Source organism: Montipora foliosa, chromosome 6, assembly GCF_036669935.1.
Source record: "Montipora foliosa isolate CH-2021 chromosome 6, ASM3666993v2, whole genome shotgun sequence".
NCBI lineage: Eukaryota > Metazoa > Cnidaria > Anthozoa > Scleractinia > Acroporidae > Montipora > Montipora foliosa.
The window spans coordinates 3,291,365-3,302,131 of record NC_090874.1 but is presented as its reverse complement, the minus strand read 5'-3'; the positions used below and the strand labels follow the sequence as shown (position 1 = coordinate 3,302,131).

Sequence of the window (10,767 nt, the reverse complement as noted above, 5' to 3'; positions counted from 1 at the left end):
CCAAAAAGAAGTCAGCGATGCGATCTTCGTCCGTTTTCGACGCAAACTCAAGTTAATGGTATTGAAAGGGAAAAGTGAAAGTAAAATGAGAAGTAACAACTAGTTTGTTCAATGTGAGCTGCTCAAGGTGTGCTTCGCGTTAGATTTTGCATACCAGTATCAGTAAGGGAAAAGTGAAAGTTTTAATCTACTTTTGTTTGCTGGTGGACTTTATGGTCCGTTGGTTTTCTTGAAAGCGTCTGCTATATTTTAAAAAGAGTACGACAAAACCTTGTAGATTGCTGTTCAGTAGTGTGTAGATGATACGCATAAACGGTGTCTTTTGTGATTTATTCTCCACATTTATTTCTTATACTAAGAACTTGAGTCCAGCAATTTTTTGTCAAACCTAGATTGTGTTCGCTGAAATACTTTTGAATATCACTGGAAGTTACAAACTGATAAATGCCGCCACGAATGCACTTACCTTTCAAATCCTTCTTGCAACAAGGAAAGTGCTCTGCCAGTGATCTACCGAAGGACGGTAAAAAAGTGCATTTGTCGTTCCGTCTTTAAACGACCATTATTTGTCAGCTCTTTTTTGCGGGACAAAACAAGTAGTAAACTGAACTGAAACGGAGTACCTCTCGTGTTTTCGAAACTACAACTTTGCTGTGACTGCATGTTCATTTTAGAAAGCAATTTCAAAGGAGCAACGAGATATGCATATTTCGATGGTTTTTTAAAACAGCACAATGTAGCCATGTTTTTCCTTCAAGTTAAGCTGGGCTTTCTCGGGTTGAGCAAACTGTAGCTTGAATGGTGAAAAATGAAATAATGATTCGCGTCGGTTCGGTAGGTGTATACTGATTTTTTTTTCAAGTGCCTTACTTTGTAATACGCTTTATATTAGACTCGAAATCATTTCTCTGTGACAAATATCTTTAAAAGAAGCAGTTATAGCAGCATTTGTCGCAATCACCAAGTCATTATGTTGGTTTTATTGGTTATGGAACAGTGACTTAAGGAGCCACAAGTACGGTAAAATTGCTTTCATGCTGTAAGATTATCCCTTAACATCAAATAATGAAGAAAATGTTCAGTTTTATGGCTGAATGAAATTTCATTTTTTTATCTAGCTAACAATCAGTACCAGTATTGGTCACGTCCTTGTTTTGATCATATCCCAGTCGCACTTAACACACCTGCCGTGGAGACGCAAAGGAGATTTGGAGGGATATTTATTTTCTTTCTGTCCGCCATTTCTTCAGACGAACGTGTCCTACGGTTACTTTTCAATAACTTTTATCATATAGCATTAGCATGTGTATTACTTAAGTAGACTTAGCTGCTAAGGAAGGAGAGTTTCTCCGGCTACAAGTGAAAAGAGAGGCCTGCTACTGTTTTTTTTTTTAATTTCTTCGGGTCTTCGCGTAAGGCCAGTGACTGACATCATCAATTTGAATTTCTTAATAGAGAACAAAGAAGCTCCAGAAGGCAAGCTCTATCCCTCGATTACCGTTTTCTATTGGCATTTCTCTTTTGCCTTCAATGTGCCTTATTTTTACTTGTAAAGTCAGTAAAGTTCTCTAAGACAGACACCATATGCCCCACCTGTCCATCTAAGAGAGGCATATGCCTTTTATGCAAAGATTCCGGGCTGCTCATTCTCCAGATAACTTACGTCCTGCTAATCACTACCTGACATAACAATGTCAACTGAGAAAGAAACGTCCGCTTTTTCTGTTATGAACATGTGGAATATGTTACTGTAGAACTAATATTGCTGCCCGTAATCTTGTTGGGTGTTGTATTTTACATATCTTCTTCGGTTTCAATTTAAAGGAGATCACGCTTCTCATATGTCCCTTGGTTGTTTTTAATCAAAGCGTACGATATCCGAGTTGACTCGACAGGACAGTTATCAAACTTTAACAAATTAACAAAACGAACGGGATCACTACTCTGACGGCCTAAATTGTATGGATTTGTTGCTGTTTATTTAAGACGCTCGTTCAAACTCCTATCTCTTTACTTCAGTAGTCTTTCACCATTCATTTAAGAATAGTCCAGCTCTCCGTTTGCATGCCATACCAATTAAGGAGGGAAATAGTAGCTGAACCTAACCTTCTCATGAGGACCAAGCTGTTAAAAAAGAATATTAGTTGTCCACTCCAATTTCTTTCTAACTCAAATTGTTTCCAATTTGAACAGTGATTTCCGTTTCTTCTGAGTGATCGCTGAAAGTAGGAAGCAGGGACGTCGCAGTGGTGTGCATCCTGGCTCCCCACCAATGCACTCCTACTACGGTTCCCGATGACGCCCCGACGCGGGTTGCCGAGTTTGTTGAAGTTACTCAGTCTCCTGTGCTCATGTGGGTTTTTCTAAGTTATTTTCCCCTCTCCTAGTTAAAAATAAAGTCTTCGATACATGTTTCTTTTTAAGTCGTGAAAATTGACAAACATGAAGCAAGATCTCAGTCGGTTTTCATTTTCTTTTTGCCATGAAAGTATCGAATATAGACGATTATCATCAGACTAGCGAATGCCATTCCAGTGCAAGCCCTTACTATATCATTTACTGGAAAGGGCAAAGGTGTATTGACAATGAACACAATAAACTCATCTGTTAAGGAACAAAACGTGTAGTTTTCTTGCACAACGTAAGCACGAAAGTGATACAATCCGGAACCTTTAAACTGTATGGAACTGTTCAATTCTTGTTTCAACACTGCAGATGAAAAACCTGAGAAAGTTAAGTCACTCGATGAAAGTATCAAGAAATCCTGCCTTTGATTAAGTTCCTCCAGATAAAATGGGAATTTTAGCGCTTGTGTATCGCTGTCTTCTTGTAATACAACAAAACTGGGCTTGAGAGTTTCGCTAAACAGCATTCGATACACAGTGTCTATGCAGTCGGAATGCTGAACAAGGGAAGATCCTCTCATTTGGTCTGTACATCCACATTCTGATCGATACGTTTTCCCCTTGCACTGTTTATAACGCAGCGTATTTCGTGTTGCGGCGTAACTAGTTTTGTAGAGGGGTTTCTGCGGGTCAACATTGTACGTATTTTCCGACATCGGTATCGCTTTACCTCTTGAGGAAGGGGCTCTGTAATTGAATGGAATTCTAAAGTTTCTCACAATGTCTTTGAAGTCAGTCACTTCGCCATATAAAAAGTCATTCAGAGAGAAAGGTACGGGGTACAAAAAACGCAGCTTTTTAGTGGGTGAGCAGCCTCCGTGAAAAGTATAGGATGCCGTCTTGCACAACAGAGAAATCGTGTGATGCAGTCTCACAGAAATTGATGAAATTCCTCCAATCGTAAATGGTCTTTTTGTAAGAGTTATATTAAGAGTATGGTTCATGTTGGACATACGGTAGAAGGACTCTACTTGGAATAAGAAGGTGTTGCCAATGTACGCTCTTAATGGAAGCTCTGTTGGACTTTCGTCGGTAAAACCTTTACCCATACTGCGGATAGTGAGGGAAATCTTCTCGTTGGAATCCAAATGGTAGAGCCCGAGTTCACTGAGCGGTTCTTCAACAAGAAAATGCCGACACTCATCCTCTGCTAGCCACCAACCTTGAACATGAGGTTGTGGAATGAAAGGCACGTAGGACTCATTGTTATGGTTCGCCTTGTAGATACCCCAGTTGTCTGTATAATTTCCGGGTTTTATATTATCGGATTTGATGACGCAAACTGCAGCACTTACAACAGATATGATTAAAGCCCATCCATGGTTGTGTTTCAAGACTCCTCCAACCATTTCGTTTGAAAACGAAAACTTCCCATCGTCGCTTATTATTTCAGCCAAGCCGCTGTCATTATCTGTTTGGCCTATACGAAGCAATGAGGAATCCGAAGCGCGAAAGGCGTGGAAAGGACGAAGATCAACAAGAAACCAAGTTCCTTTTTCGAAAACCCCAACATAGGTTTCTGTACCGTTCAATGCCGAAGGAAGCCTACCAATTGCCAACGAAGGACTGGCACATGTCGCTAAAATCAGACTTAATCCTCCAAGTAAATAAAGTGTTTTACCAATGTCTTCCCCTCGCCATCCAGAATTGTTAACTAAGTTATGAAGTTGTAAGTAAGCGTACGTACCCGTGATGTTTATTTCAAGGTCGTACCGAAGAGCAGGGGATTCTGATGTATTCGCAAACGGGATTGGCTGTATGATGTCACCGATAGCACGGGCGCTAAACTCAGTTATGCTTGAACTTTCTTTCAATTTAGTTATAAGGGCGGAACCACCATTTTTTATTCGAAGAATCCTTCCGACATCAGAAGCGTGGAAATACTCGCGGCAGTCAATATGGTCTGAAAAAAAAGCATCCCCGCAAAAAGCAGAAAATTCAACTTCTCTCTCAGAGACAAAGGTCACAAGAAGTGGTCTGAAAAGAAAAATCCTGTCTTCTCTTATTTTTGTTCCAAAATCGATGTTGTAAGTCATGAACTGGAGCGCATTAGAAATGTTCTTTATGCAGATTATGTTGACTGACTTTTGGTGACGAAAACTTGCCATCTTGAATGAACAGAGGGGGTTCTTTTGAGATGATTCGATTTGACTTACTCGCGGAATGCCTGACCAACCACAATACAAAGCGCCATGTTTTGTCACCAGAACAAAAGCATCTCCCATGGTGTTAGCAAATAGTGATGATACTGAGTCACCTCGTAGATACCTGTCCAACACTGACTGAAACGAGTTTCCTCCATCAACAGATAGCCATACCTGTGTGACACAGTGGATTTAGTGTGAAAGGTCGAATGGCAGTCTTCTCGTCCCCAGAGGACGCGACTCTTTCGGTAAGCGCCAAAAGAATCGCGGACTCTAGGTTTTGTCAATCAGACTTCCTTTTTGGAGATTTTTAAGGGAGGGGAGGGGGAGGTGACTCTTAACTACCAAACCGCTGCTATGGACCCCTTCAAACAGTCACTTTTCAAATTCCTCAAACATTCCTTTGTCTAGTTTAAATCACAAGCATATTGGTAAATCACATGACCAAAACAGAAAACGCCTAAAACCTCAGCGAGTTAACGATGTTTTTCACAATTTTTGCAACGCAACAGTATGAGAACATTCTAACACAAAATCTGCAGCACGGATTTTTATTTCTCAAAAAAAATTATGACGTCATAAGGCACTCCTTTGATACACTTTTCAAAATATCAGTTCCATTTTTTGTCCAAATAGAAATTTCATGCTGCAGTTTACGAAAACTGATGGGATGGTTCCCATCCGGTGAAAAGATTGCCTCTTCCTTTCGTTTCCTGAAAGCTTTTCCCTATTTTTTAGTGAAACGAGCGGCAGAGGACTGGAACTAGTTACGCATGCGCCTTCTGATTGAAGGGATTTCAGATTTCCATTCAACCATTCATGCAACTTTCTTGTAGGGCTCTTTGACTAAAAAGCTTCCATAGCAACCATTACCTTTCTGTAGTTAAGGACGTTCGCGCCCAAAATGTTCCTACGTACAAAAAACTTGCCGCGCAGAAAGGTAATGATCTACTTTTGCCAAAAAGCCAAAAAAATGGGGGGTCACCGTGCTCGTTTTCGAGATCATGAAGTGCACTTTTAGAAGATTGCGTTATTTTAAGACGATCTTAGCTTACAACTGTCAGCAGTAAAAAAGCTACATTAGTGAAATTTAGATGAGGTAAACGTACTCAATTCAACATAACTAATATAACTAAATTAACCTTTGAAGCTGATGTCTTTTTCTGAGGTGAAATAGACCTTGAAAAACGATACATATTAGTCTAAGAAAGAAAACTTCGGCTTACCTGGGATCCGTAAACGAATATTACATGAGTATGAGCGTGAGAGATGATCCTTGAGAATGTTAGGTTATCCGGAAATCGGAACACTGGCTGTACGAGTTTGGCGTGATATGGATCAAGAACTGCTACCAAGGAACAATCCTAGTAACGCAGATGAGTACATTACATCAAATTCAGAATCTTTGTGCTTAAAAAAACACCTTGAACTTATACTTTGCCTCTTTTATTATTAATTTTTTTCGCTTTTCTGGTGAAATTCTCTCCATTTTGACGTCGGGGCTTTACTTGTTTTTATTGATAAGTGTTTTGGAATAAGTAGGGAACCACCTGAAAGAACCTTGCGATATTAGGAGAATTGCGTAAGAGTTGAGTTATACGTTTTGAGAAAGTGAAGACACCTCTACCCCCTAGTCTCCTTGCACCCTCGCTTCCCCCTTGGAGGAGGGGTGGTTTGCAATGTAAATGCGAGAAAGACATTTCAAATAAAAAGAAAGAACGTCTTAATCACTGTTTTGTAAATATTTTCCCTTGTTTCATCCAACTTGATTAATTTTTTCAATTTTATGGGCTACAATGTAAACTTCTGGGTTTTCGGTATTACCCAAAAAAGTTCTCCATCATATATTATTACTTTTATCAAATGCAAATCTGTGTGGACCTCCATAAAAATGCTGAAGAAATTGACAAGCCGCAAGTTTGCCCACAGTACAATAAATTGGCAAAATGGCTTCATAGATAGGGGAAAAGATGTTTTATACCTTCTTAAGTTCCTTCATGAGCAAAACTACTGCTCTTCTTTGAATGTCCCAAGACACGCCCAGTAATAACATATCTTTCAGCGATGCAGGCAATGCATATGAGGACCATTCTTCGAACGGAGGTTCACTTGTGAGAAGCATTGAAGTTTCATCGTCAGACATTGTATCGGTATAAATCAAGTATGATACCTGCTTTCTGATTAACAGGTCATGTCGATCGCAATGACTAGTATGATAAAATTTGAGCCTTCCGGGTGTAACTGATCCTGCTTTAAATGCTTGATCAAGTGATTTGGGAATGTTGGTTACTTGGTAGAACTTGACCTGAAACAGACGATATGAAAAAAAATAAGAAACATGAGTTGACTACCATCCCTGTCCAAAGCTGCTAGGATAACTCGTCGCACCCCTGTTCATTTGTCAGGAAGCTTTGGTTAAATAATTCTTATTAGAACATTTGTTTTGGGATTTGTGTCAATAATGAACAGGGAATAGAATGCAGCCAGCAGATCTCCACTTATGTCCAGAATTACACCTAAATACACGCACGCCCAATTGAAGTGTTTCTTTAAGCCGTCCAAACATTTTTTACCTATTTCCAACAATAACGTTAAGCGTTATTTTTTGGTTGGGGTAAATATAGCTGTTTATCATTTAATTAAGAAGCAGCATTTGATTTTGGGGACACTTTGTGTCTTTAATTGTCCGTATTCTGAGAAGCGAGTAATGTTGAAGATGGGGAGAAGAGCCAGAGGACACCTCGTGACGCTTATTGAAATCGGCGTGCATCTAAGCATGGTCAATCCTGGACATATAAGCGCCAGTTGGTGTCACCACATGACCACAGTACCAAGGGGATCTTCTGTGATGGTCGTGACTAGAATAGACCGTATTCATAAATGGCGACTAAGTAATTATTCTTTTGACTTTATGCTAAACATCCCCTCTAGCCTCGTTAGCACGAACAAAATTCAAAATAATTTGTGCTCCAAAGTGAGGCTAGTGAGGATGATCAGCATAAAGACAAAATAATAATTTCTTGGCCGCCATTTATGAATACGGTCTATGGATACTCCAAAATAAGCTGAGACACTTACTTTTGTGTATATAAGGTACCAAATGATCGTACTAAAGTTTTACTGAGTTCTACTATGGTGTCACCAGAACAATTTATGAAAGCTAGCCATTTCCTAGTCGGCGCTTATACCTAATCACTAGAGATCAGTGCCCAAGCTAGCAGTTATTCTCTGCCTAAATAGAGTGTTGTTTATCTGCCAAAGCGGGTTAACACTCAGGCCCCAGTTGTTCGAAGGGTGGATAGCGCTATCCACTATCCACTGGATAACTCAATCGGTTTTGCTAGTGTTTATCCACTGGATAGTGATTTATTATGTGGATAGCGTTATCTACCTTTTTGAACAACCGACACTAGGTTGTCAGGTATTGCCACGTGAAGTCACCAGATGTTACACCTGTATGTGTCACGAAGTGTCTCACCATATTTTGGAGTATCCATTTTAGTCCTAACCCCTCTCTGATATGCCCTCCCACCTACCACCTCAGTTTGGAATTCATATTTCAGATGAAATCTACTTAACACGTACTGACCTCTTTGGGCAGAAGAATTTGTCAGAAAGGCCTCCTTTTCCCCTTAAATCAAAATTTCTTTCTCTCCTTAGTAAATTGACTGTTTATATTAACGACGAGGATTCAATAAGCATTCAGAAGGCTCAATGAGCGGTACGATAAAATTCGGCCCCTATAGCGGAATAGTGTGGTAGCCGAATGATGACTAACTTGCAGACGTGTCATAGTGCATCGTGAAGTTACTTGTTTTTATTAAATTGCTACCATAGGGGAAACCTTATGAATGACTTTACCTTGGTTTTATTTTCTCCTTTGGTAGCGTTGAGAATGGACTCCGACCTGATGAGACCTTTTGTTGTTACCAATAAAATGTAGTTATCCACTAATGTGAAGTCCAGAATTGATAGTTGTTCGCAGTCTTCAAATGAAGCCTCCTTGCAGATGGAGTATTGGCCTGGTTGTCCAACAGAGCGGTAAAGAAGATCATACCAGTGAGTGGTATTGGAAGTAAAACTCCCATGGGTTACAGCCAAATAACACCCTAAAGACAACATAGCAAAAAATAGAAGGTCTCTGCATTTGGCATTTCGAAGCAATATATGCTGTTTAGAAAATTTGAAAATGTTTTTTTTCCAATCACAATTTCCATACCTTATAAAATTTCAAGAGAATGAATAATCCATAAAGTATCGTACCTGTAAACGACTGTTTCCTTGTATTAAATAAAGGAACCAAGACTGCTACAGCCGGAGAACAAGGATGCTGCCAGTAAACAACATCTTTTGGAGGAGAAATACCAGTGATGGAGTCAACTAAAGTGTCGCCAAGTTGAATGGAAAGTAACGGTTCTATATCTGGAAAAACAACTGTACCCCAAGATTCAAACAAATCAAGTCCTTTTCCGAGTTCTACCTTGTACGTCCAAGGTACGTTTCCGTTTTTGTCCACCACGCAATAATCGAGTACTTCTTGTTTTGAAATGTTCTTTGTCCAGTAAACGCTGTCGTCTTCGACAAGTTCATCGATGTTGTACGACTTTGAGCACTGTAAGGATATAAATGTAATCGTGGGGAACATTCCTTGGTCAGCATATTGCTGTACTAAAGCATTTCGAGACTGCGAGGTGTCCCAGGAACGATTCCTCAACTGACAGCGTATGGGCAAAATTGCCTCGCTGAAGTAGAGTAGACTATGAGGTTCCTCAAATTGAGATAAACTGTCGGTGAATAACACAGCTTGCACCGTTTCCTCTTCACTATTGTATATAAATGCTTCACTGTGAAACGTCTGAAGTAGCGTTAAGGGAAAGTGAATAGAAAAAAAGCAAAATAAACCGAAGCTAGCAAACATCTTCGGCCCTTTTCGGTCTTTCCCTGTTTTCGAAGGAGGTTGGCTGCTGGCGCGACACACAGATTTGGCGCGAAAATCGGGAACCGACAGCGCTAGCCTGAGTATATACACATAGTTTTACGTTGATTTTTGCGTTTATTTTGTCGCAGTAAGTCGACACATTTATAGTAGCATTTTTCATTTGTCGCGACAAGAATGCAATTGAAAAATCCAGCCTGCCAGGTGGTACCTTATGTCGATTTCGCTGAAATATCGCAATGGGTATCGACTGAACTTTCTCAGCTGCTTTCCTTTAATATAACATTGAACCGCTGCAAAAAAAATAGTGAAGGGGCCGTAATACTTTCTCTCTCTGCTTGGAAATATTAAATCTAAGTGTTTTTTCAGTCAAGAATCAACTGAAGTCTTCCGGGACTGCTGGACAGAAATATGTTTTGCCCTTATGATGCACACTCAACATTTCAATGTCTTATAAGAATCCAACCAATTTTAAGGTCACTATTTTGTACTATAAAATTGCATTCAGTTAATTGACATTAGCAAACGAAAACTTCCGGTGTTTTAACCTTATGGGGCTAGTTTACGGCGAGGTTGGAGCACGATTCATGCAGTGAGCGGGCAGTTCCTAACCCGTGGAGTCATTATTGAAGTGATACTCAAGACCTGAGTACCAACCGAGTACTAAAATGTGTTTCTTCAAGAGAAAACGAGGTCATAGAGCGAATCTCCCGTGTTTGGCCCTATTCCGATGAAAATTATTTGAAATGTATTATTGCTGTGTGGTTATTTCAAAGACGACACCTGAAATTGCATGGTCAGTTGGTGTGAAAGTGGACCGAGCGGTCATGGAAACAACAGATGAAAATAACCATCTCTGCATGGACGCCTAAAAATAGATTCAAATAATTATCATAGGGCACAAGGATTCGCTTTCATACCTCATACTCTCTTGGTTTCTTTCTTTTCCATATTGAAGGATTTGACATATGCTCTGTTTACACAAATGCCTTTTCGAAGACCTCCGTTTTCTGCTTCTTGAAAACGCTTAAAGAACGTTTTACGTCTACGTTACAAAACCACCCAAACGAAAAGAAGATATCCGTTATCGTCACCAAGCTTTACTTGACCTTATATCCTTTCTATATACTTCACATGCTTGAACTGAGTCCAAGGTACGATGAAGTGCGATATAAATTATCATGCAAGTTAACCCCAAAGTTCACCGAGAATTTTTCGAAAGCTCTTTGTGAATATTTTGTTCTCTTTCAAACTGGTCACGTCATATATGAAACTTGTTTGA

The 10,767-nt window shown here is 39.8% G+C and overlaps 1 protein-coding gene across 1 annotated transcript; it reads right to left on the bottom strand.

Annotated features, from left to right (window-relative positions):
• Positions 1-290: 290 nt before the first annotated feature.
• Positions 291-9,467, bottom strand: LOC138004949 (cation channel sperm-associated auxiliary subunit beta-like). Its single transcript, XM_068851242.1, has 5 exons — positions 8,813-9,467; positions 8,411-8,658; positions 6,531-6,854; positions 5,776-5,913; positions 291-4,723 (listed from the first exon to the last, which is right to left on the bottom strand). The coding sequence occupies exons 1-5, from the start codon at positions 9,465-9,467 to the stop codon at positions 2,456-2,458; spliced, it is 3,633 nt and encodes a 1,210-aa protein (XP_068707343.1). The 3' UTR covers positions 291-2,455.
• Between the last annotated feature and the right edge of the window lie 1,300 nt (positions 9,468-10,767).

Excerpts from the sequence above, each read along its gene's own strand:
- LOC138004949 (XM_068851242.1), bottom strand. The coding sequence starts at position 9,467 with ATGTTTGCTAGCTTCGGTTTATTTTGCTTTTTTTCTATTCACTTTCCC. Across the intron at positions 5,914-6,530 it reads TCATGAAGGAACTTAAGAAG|GATTGTTCCTTGGTAGCAGT; the intron begins GTATAAAACATC and ends CTGCGTTACTAG. Across the intron at positions 4,724-5,775 it reads TATTCGTTTACGGATCCCAG|GTATGGCTATCTGTTGATGG; the intron begins GTAAGCCGAAGT and ends TGTGTCACACAG.